This window comes from Petromyzon marinus, chromosome 31 (assembly GCF_048934315.1).
Source record: "Petromyzon marinus isolate PM22_M1 ecotype Great Lakes invasive population chromosome 31, UKy_Petmar_22M1.pri1.0, whole genome shotgun sequence".
Classification (NCBI taxonomy): Eukaryota; Metazoa; Chordata; class Hyperoartia; order Petromyzontiformes; family Petromyzontidae; genus Petromyzon; species Petromyzon marinus.
The window spans coordinates 7,107,942-7,126,926 of NC_133697.1; the positions used below are offsets into that span (position 1 = coordinate 7,107,942).

Here is an 18,985-nt window from a genome sequence, read left to right on the forward strand (position 1 = left end):
TGAGCCCACCCCTGACTGTAAGGAGGTTGGCGTTGAACTCACTTGGCGTAGGCCTTCTCGAGCAGGGCGCTCCAGAACTCGTGCCCGTCAGCCGAGTGCAGGAACACGAGCCGGTCCTTGTACGTGGGCAGGCGATCGTCCACCACCACGTCCGTCCACTCGCCATGCTGCCAGAACTACACGCGGCGGATCGCGGTCAAGGCGCAGCTCGGCACGGAGCAGCGTGACGTTCTCGAATTGCGGTTACTGGGGTGGAGTGGCGGCGGCAGCGGTGGTTAGCGCTAACCGCGCGACGGACACGACTGCTGGTGGTACGATGATTCTTGCACGTGGCCAGTTTTAGTTTTAGTAACCACTTTCAGGTCTCCATACGAAACCAAACTATAAACTAAACAATTTTTCTTTTACCAGGTAAGGCCCACTGAGCTATATGGCTATTTTTCAGAAGTGACCTGGCCACAAATTATAGCTCAACCGAGTGTGTGGAAATTTAAAGAAGCCAAATACTCTAAACGCACGTTTCTAAATATGGAGGGAAAAACTGGAGGAACCCAGAGAAAAATACACGCGACCACAGGGAAAAAACGCAAACTCCAAATAGACAGGCGTCAGGATTGAACCCACGACCTCCTGTATGCTAGGAGAGGGAGTTAACATCTCACAATATGCCTGGACGGGTACACTTATTTTTGAGAGGGGTAGCACAGTGGCTATTGCTGCTGCCCTGTGGACCATACGACTCGAGTTCGATTCCCAGTGGTAGCTGATATCGGTCCCTGTGGACCATACGACCCGAGTTCGATTCCCAGTGGTAGCTGATATAGGTGGTAAGCGACATCCGAACTGGACCTGTGCCTCTCACTAGATCGACCCGCATGGACCAGCATGGTCAAGTATGAGCAAACAACCCCGATCACTGACATTTTGGGGAGGCCCTCATCCAGCAGGGGATTGACATAGTGCAGTAAACTATTACTACGCAATATGAAGTTGCTTGACATGCCGATGAAATTTCATGGTTTAAGTCAACGCCCGAATTAACTAAATTTGTCATCCACATGTTACCTGGATTTTTCTTAATTTCACGAAACGATCACCAACTCTCAATTAAATAAATATAAAACACACATCGAGGAACGGGAAGAGATAAGTACATAGGTTATTTGCGCCAAAAAATTGGCACGAACGCCAGATATTGGAGCATTTTGACTGCTTCACACCTTTCATGACCGACTGCCTCTCTCTACAATGCAAATATATGCCTACTGTCTGTGCAGCCTCTTGAAATGTGGTTTCATTTAAACTCTATAGACACACACACATCCAAATTGCATTGTTGACTAACAGAGACCCAGACTCACGTAAGAATTTTAACTCAAAAGAGACCCATAAACCCACACAGACATCCATAGTCAACAGAGACCGATACTCACACCAAGACTCGTGTAGAGGCCCATAGACTCACACAGAGACCCATATACACTTGCACAGAAAGCATTAGATTCGCATGTGAACTCAGACTTGTGCAGACCCATACTCACATAGAGACCCACAGACTCGCACATTGAGACTCGTACAGACCCATAGACTCCGAGAGGCCTTGGACTGTCTTTGATATAATATAAACGTGCTCACAGTTTATCTGCAGCCTCTGCAGACGACGCTACGTGAGTCTACATTGCATTACGCTTGTGCCGGCTCTCGCAAGAACGCGTGGCCACCTTGAAGTGGAAGATGCCGGCGTAGTCGTCCCCAAAGCTTTGGCCCTCGGGCACGACGCGCTCCAGCAGCTTGGGCGACAGTGTGAGCGACGCAATGGCAGCCAGCAGCCAGCAGTCTCCTGCACGGGAAAGCGGATACGCGACAGCGAACACCGCCATCAGTGGACGCGCCGCAGCGGACACGTGCGGCATCCCGCCATCAGCCGCCCGCTGGAAGAGGGACCAGGTCACCCCACAGACAGAGAAGTTTCAAGTTTATTTTCCAAGTTTTAGAGCCGGGCGGTGGTGGCTGTGACGCTGCACGTAACCCGACGCTGCGGAGGCAGCGGCAAGGGGTTGGTGGATCACCACATAGATGGTGTGAAACTCCCTTCCCGAAGGTGGGCGTTGAGGAGGTGCAGCAAGTGGACTAATCGCCATCTGTTTATACCTGCATGGGGATAGAGTGTTGCCTCCTCACCCGTGTGGGTTTTCGCCGGGTGCTGCGGTTTCCTCCCACTTGTATAATAAACACTCGTCATTAATTGGCTGAAAACGTTCTTAAGATAAAAACCAAATGCACGACCCTCTTGAGAAAGGATTCCTGGAAGTCCGTGTGGCTTTCCTGGATAAATACATAATTATTGTTTATGTTTTTACTTTGTTTAACCAAGGTGATAACTCAAGAGACCAGGGCGAGTCTCATTTGCAAGAGTGGCCCGAGTCACCAAAGTGACTCAATTAAGAAAATCGAAACCAGACGGTCAGGGCTACAGGCTGTGGAGGCTGTGGAGGCCGTGGGTGGCTGTGTGAGGGTCGGTTTGGATTGGAACTCTCGGCGATGCCTTCAATATATGGCTCCCATGTCAGCTTCTGCTTATTTGGGCAGCACTGACACATGCAACGTAGGGCCAGGGTGTCTTCTACAATATTTCAGATTTTACGGTGGTCCGCGTAATAAAACGAGCGCTTGCTGACGGGCAACGTGACGTCACATGTCCACATTATGTTTTAATGCCGCAAAAGCGTGCGATGGGATTTCATACCAATTCGCGTGTAACTTTATCCGTGATAAATTGGGCCATTATTTCAGGTTCATTCTTTCATACGTCTTAAGTAAAATACAACGAGGCTGGCAATATAATGTCGCGACTACCAAATGTAATTAAACGCTGCAGCCATAACGAACTGTTTCGCCGATGCGAAGGGAATTGTAAAAAGCCTTACACTGCACTTCTATGCAAAGCAGCAAAACATATATATACTGCGTTCAATTACTTTAAGTACACAGACGTAATTTTTCTTGCCAACTCAGCTCAATGTCCACGGCCAAGTTTAACGCTCTATTTTCTGGATTCCTCGTTGGAATTAATGGCCACGAGCCCGATACTCAAAACGTTTGCAATTTCTTGGCATGCAGAAAGTGTCTGCTGCATTCCAAGGAAATATCCATTTAAAAAAGAGATTTTTTTTTTACAATCAAGGACCTGCTTTCCTTTCACTAATTATTATTTAAGTAGGTCAGGGTTAATGGGGAGAAAAAAAACGTTCAGAGAGAGAACCGAGATAAACTATATATAGACAGAGGGCCTGGATAGAGAGTCTGGAGATAAATCGATTGGGGAGACAGAGAGAGCTTCCCTGCATGAGGAGTAAGGCTGAATGCAACGAGAGAGCCTTCAAAGAGAAAGATAGTGTCTACACAGAGAGTGGTTGAAGGGGAGAGGGCCTGCGTTGAGAGAGGGAGGGCCTACCCATAAAGAAAGGGCCTGGTGAGAAAATGATGGGATCCATGCCCCCAACCTGCTTACCCTCATGTGAAGCCAGGCCGAGTTTCTAGCATGCCAGGCCCCTAACAACATTTTTTTCATTTTTACGTGAAATTTGCGAAACCTCAAAACCGATCTCTAAGAAACTTAGCAGAGAGCTTACCCATGTCCAATGGCTAGCTTTGTACAGGATAGCTTTTGGGCAAGATTGGCAAGTACATTTAAAATAATTCATATAAATGTATACAAAATCAGTGTGTACCAGCATGTACAATCGAATCCTAGAACACAAGTATAAACTTACGTGCCTAAATGTTTAGGCAACTGTGCGCACGTTTCATAATACGATCGATGCCCTTTTAATAAAATAGTGGCCCTATAAACGGAATGGCCGTCTGTCTTATTTTTTTATTGCTGGCTGTTTCCAGCGGAGGTCTCTTTACCTATCAGTTACATAACCCGTCCCACTTGTATGTGACACTGTCACATCCTTCTGGTAATGACCGACATGCCAAAATGTCACTCGAGTCACCTCGCTTTGACGGACACGCCCTGCCCAATGGCGGCAGCAGAGAGCCGGGCCCGTCGCACGGACCCAGCACAGTGAGCGCTTCTCACAATTTCCATTTTATCCACGGGTTGAAACGTTTGCAAACCCACGGCTTGAATCGACGTGTTGTGCAAAAATATAATTGGCACTTGCACGCATGACTCGATGGATTGAACCAACGGATGGACACTTCGTTTTGTGGTCAATGCCTGTTTAGTTGATTTGACTTTGGCGTTGGTTTTTCGCGGTTGTGCTACAGATCTCTCCGATGCATTGTCTTTTTTTTCGTGACTTTTGAAAAAGAGCCCAGCGCGATATCCGAAACGTGATGTCAGACGTTTTACATTCACGTGCCCAGAGCTTCCTGAGGAACTGGATCGAACAGAAAGGGTCCCGGTAACGTGGAGCCAAATGTCGAACGTCATTACGAACGAAACACGTGGCGTATACCGAGATTGCGCAGATTTAGAGGGCTGCACTGCAGCGCAACCACGAAAACCTTGGCGCAGTTGCGTTTGCGAGCTGAGACTCGATGGGGCGCCGCGGTTGTGTGATTTTAACCACCTCGCTTGGTATTACAGGAGGTCGCGGGTTCGATTCTGACGTCTGTATATCTGGAGTGCGTGTGTTGTCCCCATGATCACGTCTCATTTCCCTATTCATTGTCTGAGCTTGCGGTGGCAAGATGTTATCTCCATATGCTGCTATGCAGGAGGTCGTGGGTTTTGTCCTGAATCTGACGATGCCAGTTTTATATATATTGAGTCCGCGTCTCTCTTTCCCCGTGGCGGTCACATGGATTTTTCTCTGGGATCTTCCGTTTTTTTCCCTCCACATTTAGAATTAACGTGTGTATTTGGCTGCTATAAATTTCTACGTGATAAGCCACCACTTAGTTGAGCTATCATTTGTGGCCAGGTCCCTTCTGTAAAAGAGCTGTAAGCTCAGTGGGCCTTACCTGGTAAAAAAACCAATTGTTTAGTTTAGGGAGTGGTTCGCGAGTGTCGTACCGAGCTCCCCCTGCTCGATGTCCGTCCTCGTCGCCCCGTCGACGATAAACTGCGGGTCGTTCACAAATTCCTGCAAGCAAAAAAAAGAACGAGTTTGGAAATGACAACACTGTTCGTTCCATTAACTCCTTTCTTATTATACGTTCAATAGTGCTGTTTGTTGCTGGCCACTATGACGTTTTCAGGGCCTTTGGGGCCCATTGCCCCAGCAACCATGATACAAATTTAACGAGTTATTAAATCGTGAAACAGTTGGGTTTTGAAGTGAACACTGCTGGCGAATGGTGGTGCACAACAACAACAAACGCCATTCGCCACCAAGTGGTGGTGACGTCACCATGGCGCTTGTACCAAGCTATGTTTACATTATGGCCACGTGAAGTGTCGAACGCCCACTGGCAGGAGGTCACGGGACAGACCCAGGTGCCATGGGTTGACCGACTGGCCAATGCACCACCTGTGCCCCCTACTGTGCCAACTTGGTGTGGATTAACCACACGGCATTCCGCTCATTGCTGTGAGTGTCGCTCCTCTGCCCTCCGTTGTTGCTGGAGGGCGACTGCCTCCAACTGCCCAGTAGCGCCCTTCACAAGCCTCCTCCACAGAGGCTGATCTTGACACTGCTGCTACCAGTCATTGGCAAGTCCACGCAGCTCTCCGTCCTCCTGTACCACACTGCTCCATCTCTTCTCTAGCCCCTGCTACGCCCACTTAGCCAATATTTGAGGCACAGCAGCCTTAGCAGGGTCATCCCCACTTTTCCCCATGATGTTTTCCAGGTGGAGGGATTTCCCCTCCCCAAAGACATTACAGAAATGCTCAGCAAATTTGCAAACCTGTTCCTGGGGGTCAGAGATCGGATCACCTTTCTTTATCCTAATGATGGTGATAGGTGTGGCACTGCAAGTTACTTTTCTGATGGAGTTAGAGCGATTTGTGATCGCGGGCTCCTGAGGCAGACTCCATCTCCTCAGCAACCCACGACCACCACCCATCTTTGCAGTGCCTCAGCTCTCTGAACCTCCAAAGGATGCGGTGAGCCTCCTCATTCTCTGACGTGGAATGCTGTTGTTGGTGAGAGTGGGCCTGTCACTTTTTTTCAGCCAGCCTGAACAACTCCTCTGTCAGCCAGGGTCTCTGGGGAGGTTTGGACCATGTACCCAAAGCAACCATTGCAGCTGCATGAGCCACAGTCCTAAACCTCGCCCATTTCCCCTTGGCATCATCAGGAGGAGTGAGGGACGATACCAACTCTAGCTGCAAGCGATGATGAAATCCTCGCTTACAACTTTCATCAGCTACCTGAGACCATGCCACTGTGCGTTTGAATAGGGTCCTGGATGTACACCCACCACCGAAATGGAAAAATGGCAGGCGCATTTTACAGGTGACAATCCGATGGTGAGTGGGCAGATCAGCTCCACGGTAGGTCCTGGTGTCAAGGACATGGGTCCGCATCCACTGTTCCGTCACTATGTAGTCCAGCAGATGTTCTTGCTTGGACCCGGCGTGCATTCATGATGTTGCGTGCATGCGCCGATTTGCGGAACAGCGTGTTGATAATTACAAGCCCATCGGCTGCACAAACGTCTAGCAGCCTCCTATCATTGTTATTGAGCTGATCTGGCCCATGCCTTCCAATAACTCCAGACCAGGTACCAGCATCATGACCAACTCGGAAATTAAAGTCACAGAACAGGATGACTCTTTCCCGATGGGCCACTTTAGCTAGCACCTGTGACAGGAGGTCATAGAAGGCAACTGACACACACACACACACGCGTGTCTGCGGGTGTGACAAGTAAAGATTACAAGGACAAATTGCATTCTCAGCTTTATTTACGAAACTTTACTCATTCAGTTTATAATTGCAGAGTTTGCCGGTTTTTTCTACAATAATCTGCTTAAATTGTAATTCTGAGAATAAAATATTGTTACATTAGTATTCACCGTTATTAATGAGATGTTATTGTTTACTGAATAACAACCAAAAGAATAACATCACGTTTGACATTCCAACAAGGAGATATATGTGTATAAAAATAAAATCCAACCGAATTAAAGCACCGCACACACTGGCGGCGATGCGCCTCTCCTCACCGTTTGCACAGCCCGGTGCAGACTTCCCATTCATCGTGAAAACACCTCTCGCACTCCACGTAAACGTCGCAACTCAAAGCCCGTTGGCAGTGGCCTCGCATGGTTGTCATGCCCGCTCCTCTGCCTGCCCCCCCCCCTCCGCCGGGTACACAGAAACAAACGGGGCCCCCCAACCGTCTTTCCCTCCTCTTCATAGCCCGGTGCCTGGGGCCCTCCGACCCACGTGACCCGGTGCACCGCCTGCACACTCGCCACGGTAGCGAGATGTTAACTATCTCGCCTGGTATACACGAGGTAGCCTGTATATTTGGAGTTTGCATGTTCTCTCCGTGGTCACGTGGATTTTTGTTGGGTCTTCCAGTTTTTCCCTCCATATTTAGCAACGAGCGTTTATTATATTTGGCTGCCATAAGTTTCCAGACAATAAGCCGCTTCGTTGAGCTATCATTTGTGGCCAGATCGCTTCAGAAAAAAAGATCTATATAGCTTCGTGGGGCCTTAGGTAAAATTGTTTAGTTTAACTATGCCACTGCCATTTAGCCAACGTTCCTTTGCAAGGCTTCTGACATTGAAAGTGCACAAAGCACCTTTCATACGCATCACATACTGTAAACAAAATAAAGTATCTTGTCTCGAATATCGTTATGTCTAGATTTCAGAAGTGTTGCCAATCCGATAATGCAATTACACGTGACACGTTCAGTTGTGAAGTGTGTTATTTTATTAATCTGATTATTTAAGTAATCGATTACTCGACCGCTTATCGGTTCGATTGTTCGACAAAGCGGATGACGCGAAAATAGTTGAGAAGAAAAAATCATCTCCATTGCCACGTGTGCCGCTGGGATGGGAGGTGATGGGCGGGGCTTGGTGACATCATCCGCACCATCAGCCGCACCACTGAGAGCATTGGCATCTTTACCCCCATTGGGGCTACTGCTGGAGACGGCTGCATTTCAAATTTCCTCTGCGAACTCAAACCTCGGGGGAGCATTGGGACAGTGCTTAACAGCGCATTGCGCTACGTACCCAGCCGCCTGAGTTGTATTTTCAGCTATGACTAACATCAGTGGTGAGTGATGTCTGAATCGGTCCTCGGTAACCTTCAACCGATGCTCAGCAAACTGAAGTACTATATATCAAATAGCCCCCATAACTGGTACAGCGTGGAGGGGCCTTCATCTCAGTGATGGTTTGACAAGGGGCCGTATGTTATCATTTTTACGATCGTATGATGTATCTCAATGAAGTGTCTTAATTCAAAACTCTAAACATGTGTTGGGCTTCCACTCTGACCTCTAGATTTCCAATAGTTTACTTTTTGGTAACAACAACAACAAAATCCGTTGCATAGTGATGACAAGTGATGAAAAGTGACAAGCGCAAGAGCTCGATGTATCGTGGCATGCTCATGCCACTGCATGACCGTGGCTAATGATCATGATTGATGATGATTGATAATTTTTTGGGGGGGGATGAAGATGATTTAAGTGATTCATATTGAGATGGCATGATCTTTGAGGATGATATTTTTTTTAAAAAGTCGAAGAAGCTAGAATGTCACATTTCACGAGATATTGTTACTCTGCGGGTATCGAGAGCAAGACCTCAACGGATCAAATTGATCTGACAAAAAAAAAACACCGCAACAAAATGCTAAATGGGTGTCTCAATTATGGAAGCTGCTGGCCAGCCGGCAAATTTACGGCCGAATCAGAAATCGATCACCATTTTTTTTTCCAACCAAACACCCACCCACCCACCCTGTCCACTCACCCACCCTGTCCACCCACCCACCCTGTCCACTCACCCGCCCACCCTGTCCACCCACCCACCCAGTCCACCCACCCACCCAGTCCACCCACCCACCCACCCTGTCCACCCACCCACCCAGTCCACCACCACCACCTACCTTCACCCTCTTCCACACCAGCTTCCGGACCTTGACCTTCTTGGATTTCCCCCCCAGCTCCTTGTAGCCAACAGACTCCCGGAGCGGGGGGAAGAGCTCATCCTCAAACAGAGCACCTTTCTCCAAGGCCTCCTGCTTCAGGGTCATGTAATCCTGGCCTTGGAACTTGACGGGGTTCTGAGGCGTGCCCAGGGTCTTGTCCCGCGAGATTGCATTCTTCACGAACGCATTGCCATGAGTGTTGATCGACAACATCGTGAATGCCTCTCCTTATTGCGGTGATGATGATGATAAGGATGACAGCCCTTTCAAAAATGCTGCGTTTTCAGGCAACTAACGGCAGGGCTTGCGATGAACAAATGGTCACGCGCTGTGGGAGATTTTCTCACTGTGCCTCTCTCAGTCTCTCTCTCAATATCTCATCTCGCGCTTTCTCTCTCTGCCAGTCCCACGCTCTCGTATGCTCCTCCTCCCATCTCTCACCGCCTCATGACTGCACTGCAGCCACATCCAGCCACCCCATTGGTCGACTCAGAGCCAAGTATCTGCATCCCAGCTTCCTGGCCGCATTGGTGCAGTCCGCCGCTGGGTTGGAAAAAAAATCACGTGGCCACTTACGGAGATTAAACTCTAAGGACAAATTGCTCATGTCGTGCCTCCCCCCGTTGAGAATACACAAAAAGCACCATAATTATATTTACTGTGCACCAATGGGTAAGGAATGATTATGTACAGCAGTGGATAGATCATGGCCGATATTCATAATTTATTTTTCAAGATGCATTATATAGATGTTTGTAAAATTGCCACCGAATCACGGTATTATTGTACAATACATCAATTTTTTTTTATGAAACATTACATGTAAGTGTCTGAAATGTACATTCAAAGCCTTGGGCGCTGCCCCAGCAATAACATCTGCTGGCTGGTGGACCCGCGTGCTCATCCAGCACGGTTCGTGGTCATTTCACAGGCGCGAGATCGCCGCTTGCCACGGCGTTGCCACCGTCTCCCAAACCCCCGCGGCCCGCGCTCCGTTCGTGGGCCTCCACCGCTTCCCCGGCCACGCACTAACACGTGCGCAGACACGGCGCGCGGCTAGCGCTCTCTCTCTCCCTCCATCGCTCCTTTTTTTACGACAAGTGCTGCATCTGCACCCAGCCCTTCTCGCAGTCCTACGGCCTCCGACGAGTAGCTCAGATCTGCATGCAGAGCTCTCCGTCTTCTGCCACCGAGCACACGGCCTCCTTCCAGCGCCCACTGCTCCTTGAAGGCCGGCACGGCGTGGGTCAGCCACGCATGGCGGAACTCCAGCCACACCTTGGCTCTGACCAGAGCGCGGAAGATACCCAGGCTGCTGGCCGGACGTTTCTCTATCTCTCTCTCCATCTCTCTCTCTCCATCTCTCTCTCTCTCAGTGTTCGGCCAGACGCCGCACAATTCGCTTTCCGTCAACCATCCCGGGCCGAGCGCTTGTGAGAGCAAATTGAGGGCCACGCCTCAACGAAGAGCCCTCGCCTGACCCAAAATGTTAAAATCAGCCTCGCCCACACGCGTCTCCCGCTACACACGCTCCAGGGCTTTTAGGCACCGTGCAGAGTTTACACGATCGTTTTTGTTTTGGTTCCGGCCGTTCTCGTCGTCCACTGTGTCGATGGGAGGAAGGAGTGCGGGGAGTGGGGGGGGTGTGCTTGCAATGTAAGGGGGATAAGGGATGCACAATAAGAGCCAAAGGGTGTTCTCCATTCCGGTAGTCTCCACAGACTGTTGGGGCAAGTGCTGTTCGAGGGCAATGATCAAAAATGGGCATGATGCACGAGATTGAGGTGGTGCGGGCAGAGGCACACCCGCGACCACCTTTGTTCCTCCTTGGGGTTGCCTTCGTCCAGCAGTGCATCGACCATGAGGGCGGCGACGTGTGATGAAATTGAATGCCCGAATAGCTTGGAAACGAGCTTCCCGTTTGCCCCGAGACGAGGTTGTTTCTCGTAAAAATCACACTCGCGTCATATTTCCGCGCTGATGTTACAATGATTACAGCTGTTAATGATCGGCGGAAACTCATCGCGTGTAACGTAACGCTGTTTTTTATCATTCCCTACATCCTCGAACATATCTTCGCAGTAAATTCAACGGACATCTGCACGTTGGTAGTTGTAATACGAGTATCGAATGGGTTGTTATTGCTGCTGCAAGGGAATACAAACATATATTCATCCGGTTTAGTCAAGTTCCGGAGTTTAAATTGGAGCAGCAGCACAAGCAGCAGACAATTTTAAAATTAGTTTATTTAAAGTCATACTGAATATAGAAGGGGTTTGTCCGTTGTCCAAAAACGTATAAATGTTGGAACTCTTCATGTGCCTATTTAATACACTGGTCATCAGACAACATTACAAAAAAATAATTAGCTCCTCCCCCCCCCCCCCCATGATGTAAAGTGCAGTCTTTCAACTCTTATCATCCACTCTGTATCTCTGGTCTCTCTCTCTTTATGTGCTACGAAGCAGAGCCATTGCCCAAAACGTTGCCTATTATATATGTTTTCCCCCTTCAAAGGCAAGTGTGTTAAGCTTTTTATTATAATATTTTTTGTGGATAGGACGGTATTTGAATTGGAGATTGCCTGCCTAGATCAGGTGTTATAGGCTTAGCTTGGAGAAGATGGCAGCACAGCAATGGGTTCCAATTTTTACCACGCGAAATCAAACGCTCATTTAAAACGGCATGAACCCAACACCCTAATATTTAGGACCCTCCTGGAAAACAATATGGGAGATGTAGCGAGGCTTTCCCTGGACAAAACAATTGGTATTAGAAATGAGTTTAGCCTATGACCACATCCTCTGTCGTGTGAACGATCTCATCAGATATCAGAAGCGAAGTAGCTTTGAACCTGGATAGTGCTTATGATTGGCGACCATCGTGTACAAACAGGTTGTTGTCATAGGCTGCAGTAGTGCTATGGGGTGGGCAGCAAAGCGCGGTGCAGCAAGCCCCATTGTTACACTGCACATCCATCATCCCGTGTCTATGCTCTCTGCCTTCACCAACCCGTACTGATCACTGGCAGTGGTAACATATGGTCAAATAATGCCCCCCTTCCCCCACAACTAACTCCCATGACGCCTGGTGCATATGGAGGTCATCATCCAGCAGTGGATTGATGAAGGGGGTTGTACATGTACTCAGCATAGGACAGATCGTCGCTGGCTCGGATGGCTACTCGGTTACACCTGGCTGTCAGCTCTGTGCAGGTGATGTGGATAGGACCCACTCGGTGCCGGTTTTCTTTCCACTGGATTGGACAACCGAGCTTGCCAGGGACGTACTAGACCCAACCCGGTGCAGCTCAGGAAGCGCTAGGCTGTTCTTGCACTGGAGGCACAGGAGCCATGTCGCTGACGTCACGTGCAGTGAATGCATAATTAGGCCCCGCCCCTGGCCCTGCTTGGCTCCTGGCCAAACTGAGATATCTTCTGAAGAGCCACGTGTTTTTTTATTGTTTTGTTCCGGCTCGGCAGGGCAAACAGCCAGTGGAAAAACCGGCTCGGCTCGGATGTGCCGGTGGAAAAAAAAGTTGGTACCGCACCTACGGGGCAACTTTGCATGCGTTTTAGACGACTCCCCGTTCACGTTGACACCGCCAGCGGCATAGTTAGGCGTTGTCGCTCTCGTGTCCTATTGCATATCCTGGTGTCTGTTTGGATTGAAAGAGGGCTGTACGTGATACATTATGGGGAATGGGGAGATTATCCTCAAGCCTGTAAACGCCAAGTCATTTTGGTTAAATGTTGTATTAAATTCAGCGCAAGTAATTCCTCTCAATTTTCTCAGTCACACGAGTGCTGTCTTTATAAAGGCAAACAAAATGGGACGATAATAAATGAACCAACACAAGAACACACCCTCACCTCTCCCTCAGTATAAAACAAAGAGCTAGTGAATTGAACGGAGCATCACAAACAGGTGGTACAAACCAGAAACAAGCCAAGCCCAAACAATGAACACGACCACCAACAAAACAATCACCACAACCTTCACCATCAACAACAATAAATAAATTAGACCCACCAACAACAACACTAATGACAAGACGAACATCACCAACAACTAAAGAAACAACAACATTAATATTGGCCACTATCACCAACAGCAAGACCATTCATTGACACCACCACAAGTAACCAGACCAACAACACCACCAACAACAACAACAAGACCACTCAACCAACAACAAGATAATCAATCTGACAACAGGACCATTTTACCATGAAAACCACTACCGTCAGTCACCACCACAAATCACAACCAAATCACAACCAAAATTACCCAGAACTAACCAACCAAACTACCAACACCACCGACGACAAGACCATCCGTGAATACAACCAGCAAACAATAACGTCAACAAACAAACATTTCCAAAATTCAAGATTTGAAGCTTTCGTGACTGCAAGGATTCATACTCTTTGGTTTTTTCGGTAAAATCACGTAGGTAAAATAAAAAACAACAACAATTTAGTTGTTCTTTTATTTTATTTTTATTTTATTTTACCTACGTGACTTTACCGAAAAAACCAAAGAGTACATTTCCAAAATTCAAAACTCATTTCTGCAGCACCGCTTTTGGCGTCCAGTTTTCCTTCCCCCCCCCCCCCCCCCGCTCCTTCCCTGCACCTCCGATGACAACGGTTGGCTAACGTACGGCGTGAAAGAAGTTCAAACACAAACAAGAGTCACCGCCGCAGCGGGTGCGAGCGAGCGAGCGCGTGTGGGCAAGGGGTTTCTCCCCCCCCCCCCGCTGGGTCTCACCCACGGTCGCTTCCACACGAATCTCTCGCCTGACGCCGCGTCGCTGTAGAACACCGACTCGGCCTCGGCAGGGAAATCGGCGTCTTCGAAGAGGGCTCCCGAGTTGAGGCACTCGTCCCGGAGTGCCTCGAACTTCTTGTCCTTGGTCCCCAGCACCATGGCACCTCGATTCTTGATGGCAGCCCCGCTGGAGTGGCTGCCCGGGATTTTGGCGAGCGAGTAGGAGGGCATTGTGGCTTCTTCAACTGTCAATCGGGGGGGGGGGTCTCGTGAATTAATTCACTGATTGATTAATTAATGAACAGATTCGATTTTTAAGGGCGGGGGGAGGGGAGTGTGGTGATTAGCAGGCGGCTGGAAGATAATTGCAGAATATTATGGAGAAACTAAAAAAGTTTAAACAAAAAAAAGTTGCTATAGATATAATTCGGTTACATTCGTATGTAATGTGTCACGTTTGGATAATGTTCTATGGGGCTTCTCAACGTGGGCCCGGTGGACGCACCCTCGCATTGAAGGGGATGGCACTGGGCTGGGCGTTTCCACGCAGCAGGAGTGTTTTATAGCAACACACTACCCTAGTTCCTGGGGGTGTGGGGGGTGAGTGGGGGGGGACAGGTAAGGCACCACGCCCACACAAAGCAAAAGCCAAAGAATCTCCCGTATGGCCTTAACAGACTGTTGGGGCAAGTGTTGTTTGCGAGCAACTATGAAGACCCGCACGGAACACCAGGAGGGTGGGTGTGACAAGCACCACGCCCGGCCGCCTTTGTATCCCCACTGCTGTTGTGTAATACACACCGCACCAGGTACTCATTTAAGGGTGAGTTCACCTAGGCGATGCCCAAGTCTGGGTTCAAATATTCCTCACTGTTAATGGTCGTGAGCGGGAATCGAACTCGGGAGTTTTGTGTGTGTGCGTGTGCCGGGTTTCGTAGAGCGTTAACCACTGCGCCACCGCTCCCCCGCGCCCACACTCTCCTCCCGCTGCGTTGACAGCGATCACACACGCACGCACGCGCACGCACTTACGTGCCGTGGCACGGGGGGGGGGTCATTTCCACTCGCTTGTCCGCCTTTCCGGTGAAACGTTTTACTTACTCCTCGTTGTGGTTCGTGTACGTGTCCTCTAAAAAAAGGGGGAGCGGGGGCGGGGGCTGGGGGGGGGGTTACATGTATGTCCGACTGATGATGGACCGGGCAGCCAAGGGAATGCGAACGCGTCCGACGTGACGCGGGCGACACGTGCGGCAACGCAGCAAAGCGCTTCAGGGGTGGATTGGTTTGACGTTGCAGGATCGCCAGAGGTGGGGAGGTCTTCATCCAGCAGTGGATCGACCGTGGCTGATTGATGTCTTCCAATCCGTGGAAACGATTTGAGTGGGAGTAGAATATCGTGACATTCGTGTGTTTTTTCTGCAGTTCTAGATTTAAAGCTTTTTTATGCAGTGTTGTTCAATACATATTTCAATTATTTCGTCTTTTTTTTTTCAAATATTTAGGAGTACTGTATCCGCCAAGTTTATTTTTGTTCGAGGTTTAAATGTTATGGTTTGTTTGGAGCGATGGCGCCGGTAGTTGTCACACTGCATGAGCCAAACCGGCTACCCGAGTTTGATTCCCGTACACGGCTAATATCAGTGGCGTGTGATATCTGAACCGGCTCTCAGTGCCATATCCCCACACCCACCCTTCAACAATTCTCACTGACCAGCATGGTGAAGTATGGTCAAACAACCCCCATGACGTACAGCTACTCCGTGGACGGCGGTGGGGGAGGGGTTCATCTAGCAGTGGATTGAACTTTATTTGAAGCTTTCGTGACTGCAGGAATTACTCTTTGGTTCTTTCGGTAAAGTCACGTAGAAAGAAAATTAATTAAATAATATAATGCGACGTTTCGATTGTAACACAAGCAATCGTCATCAGGTAGAACTAGTCTCTGCTTGTGTGTCTGTCTGCGTGTCTCCGTGTCTGTGTTTTGTCTCTCTCTCAAATTTAGTTACACCTGATGACGATTGCTCGTGCTGCAATCGAAACGTCGTGTACTCTATTATTGAATGTATTTTCTTTCTACGTGACTTTACCGAAAGAACCAAAGAGTAGCAGTGGATTGATAGCATACACGTGACACGGGTTTGCGCCAATAGTCTCGTGTCAAATGACACTCATGCTCCTGAAATGTGCACGCACATGCCAAAAATAAAGGTCATCTCTGCATTACAATCTTTCCGCGAGCCATCAGTAAGCGTCTCAGTGAAAAACCGCCACAACTCGTTACATTTAACGTGCAGGACCAGGGGGTCCGCAGAGGTGCAGAACGATCATCTAATGCCCTATGCACATGGCTATATGCCTCGCTGATCTCGTCAAAGAGCAGGCACCGTCACACGAACTCCGGTCATCCTCGCTTTTGGCTGGCCATCGAGCAAAGACGGTCACTGCATTTGTGTGCTTTCAGACGCGTTTCTGCGGCCGTCTGGAACGCTCTTCCTTCCGATACGAGGAAGCCACTGGAGCTATGCACTTTTATGTGTCGATTGAAAAGTAATTTCTTTAGAACTCCTTTTTGTGTTTAGGATGTTGTCATTCCCCCATACCTTCGATTAGCACGGTTGGCTACGTACGGTTTGAATGAAGTTCAACAATGATATTTTGTGGATCTTTTTCTGCACTGCCTCTCACAAACCTATCGCCGCGGCCTGTAAGACCTGTCACGATACATGGTGATCCCCAATCCAAGCACTTTCTAGAGATGTGTGTGCGTGTGTGTGCATGAGTGTACGCGTGTCCCACGTAGACTTGGGGTTCTGGAAAAACAAACCTGGGTTCGATTCCCCGGCCAAGGATAACACCAGTGATGACTGTTTGTACCGGTCCTGGGCCTCACCTAGGTCGACTCAGCCTCAAATGAGCACCTAGTGCGGTGTGCAAAACATCGCCACTGGAGAGACAAAGGCGGTCGGGCAGGCCTTGATAGGTGCTCGCTAACAGCACTTGCCCGAACAGACTGTTAAGGCTATGGGGGGGGGGGGGGGGGGGTGATCCTTGTCTTTGTGCCACGTAAATTTTGGTAGCTGAATGATCAAACCTGGGTTGGGTAACATCAGTGGCGAGTGACAAGTCTGACCTGCGAAAAAAAGAGCTTCACAGATCATCAGATTACTCCAGTATAAATACAGATCTTGATTCTGATTTAGACTTTGTCCCGAGCCTCCCCTAGGTTGAAAGCGCTTTCACCGAGTCCTTTAGGCATTGTGTGAGACATCAGCACTTGGCAGAGCAAAGGCGGCCCGGCGTGCCGCTGGCAATGCCACCCCCACGCGTATGCGTGCCTTGCGCTCTCAACACACGGGTAGTTGTAAAAGGTAGAAAGGCGCAGCCGTGCAATTTCTTGCTCACACCAATGCTGGCAGAATGGCCTCCACTAGAGGGAGCGCTAGAGAGCTCGAGATGGCCCCGGTAGATTTTACGAGGTATTTGCCCTACTATTCGACGCTGGCGAGACATCTTGGAAGGGGGTGTGAGTACCCACACTTTACCCCACCACGCACGATATGATGGGTGGACAGAGGCCATGGCTGCCACGCCAGAAGATCGAGCTGGCAAACTCAGCATTGAAAGTCCGGTGCGTTGACCATTACACCGGGCGAGCGATCCTTTTAGACCTGGTATTACAATGGAGTGTGCCTGGCTATTTGTGCAAACGATAGAAGTTGCTCCTTCTGGTACCGGCCGAACACGTTAGACCGGCCATCACAACCGCATGCTGTGGTGACATCAGCCGCAACGCCGTGAGCATTGGGGCTGATGGGTTTTTCTTATTAGAACGTGTTACCGAGCATTTGCACATTTGAGCAAATTTGTGTAATGATGGCAACACGCCGGGTCAGAAGCAGTCCTAAATATGCTCCAGTTAGCACGCAATGTGCTTGGCTCTGTGATAATTTTGGCCAGAGGGCGTATGTAAACCAGGTTAGAAGGGGTGGGAGTACCGACACTTGAGTGACTCTGGACCAAACACGGATTATTGGTACCACCCAGGGTGACAAATGACGATTCTATTTTTCTCCAAGCATTGTATCTCTCCATCATAAATATGTGTGATATCAAGGTCACCGTGGTAACTTTCTGTGACGTAAATGTCCTTAAGGTCGAGTACGATAGGATGTTTGATGGAGGAATATTGTTTTTGAACGTGTGTGCAGACACAAATAAAACTTTTTTTTAATTAATCGACAAGGTCAACTTATCATCCCAGTGTGTTATCACGACCATGTAAACATCGCCCGTTAAAGTTTCGACACTTTCACTCGTGAAAAATTACACCTCTCGTATTTCATTTGTCGCGGTGCAGGCCTCGGGCACCCCTCCTGGTGGCCCTACGCAACTAAGCACAGCGTGGTAACGCAAAATCAAGCCAACAATGGCCTTGCTTTCATTTGACGAGGTGTACATTTAGAACGGACACGTTAATGCCACAAAACAAGCGCTGTGTGTGCACAGCTGAGCTTGGGAAGCGGTGGCGCAGCTGTTGGCACGCTGCACTCGGAACCCAGCACAAGACCCGAGTTCGATTCCAGCTCGCGGCCACCAACATCAGTTGATAATTATCGCGACCAGCTCTGGTGCCTCCCCGAGGTCGATTCAGCCTTAAATCAGTACCTGGTCCGGTGTAAAAAAAAAAAACATCAGCGCTGGGGAGACAAAGGTGGCCGTCCATGGTGTTGGCCTCCCAACCTTTTTCGCGTGTACTGCGCCGCCCTTAATAGGCACTCTCTAACAGCACTTTCCCCACACGTCTGTTTAAGGCTATGCGGCGTAAATTTTTGCCTGTTTGGGCCACCAACTGACTTTGCAAACCAGGGACGGTGACTTGCGTCTTTTGCCGCTGAATAGTCGACCGTTGACTTGTTGATTTCTAACGGCAGGAATTCACCCAGGTCCATCTTGGTCGTGCTGAGTAGGTGGAAGTCTCAACGGAAAATCGCTCTCAACATCGCTTTGTTCATTTGGTAACCGACAGCGGCACAGCTCCTCTGACGCGCCTGCGATCCTCACTGCGACCTCTCTGTTGTAAAATGCAGGGCACGAGTAACAAATGTTGATGCTGGATTGGCTAAAACACC

The 18,985-nt window shown here is 49.2% G+C and overlaps 1 protein-coding gene across 4 annotated transcripts in view; it reads right to left on the reverse strand.

The window, feature by feature from the left end:
* The window catches only part of LOC116947735 (calpain-9-like), a 41,014-nt gene extending 26,618 nt beyond the window's left edge, over nt 1–14,396 (reverse strand). For 2 of the 4 annotated variants that reach the window (XM_032963790.2, XM_032963789.2), the window contains exons 1-4: nt 13,857–14,396; nt 5,030–5,099; nt 1,722–1,840; nt 43–176 (exon numbers count right to left, since the gene is read on the reverse strand). In XM_032963790.2, the coding sequence (XP_032819681.1) occupies nt 43–176; nt 1,722–1,840; nt 5,030–5,099; nt 13,857–14,087 (554 nt within the window). In that variant the 5' untranslated portion in view covers nt 14,088–14,396. Of the gene's footprint in view, nt 1–42; nt 177–1,721; nt 1,841–5,029; nt 5,100–9,041; nt 9,845–13,856 lie in introns of those variants that run through there. The other 2 variants (XM_032963787.2, XM_032963788.2) reach the window with 2 other exon arrangements.
* Between the last annotated feature and the right edge of the window lie 4,589 nt (nt 14,397–18,985).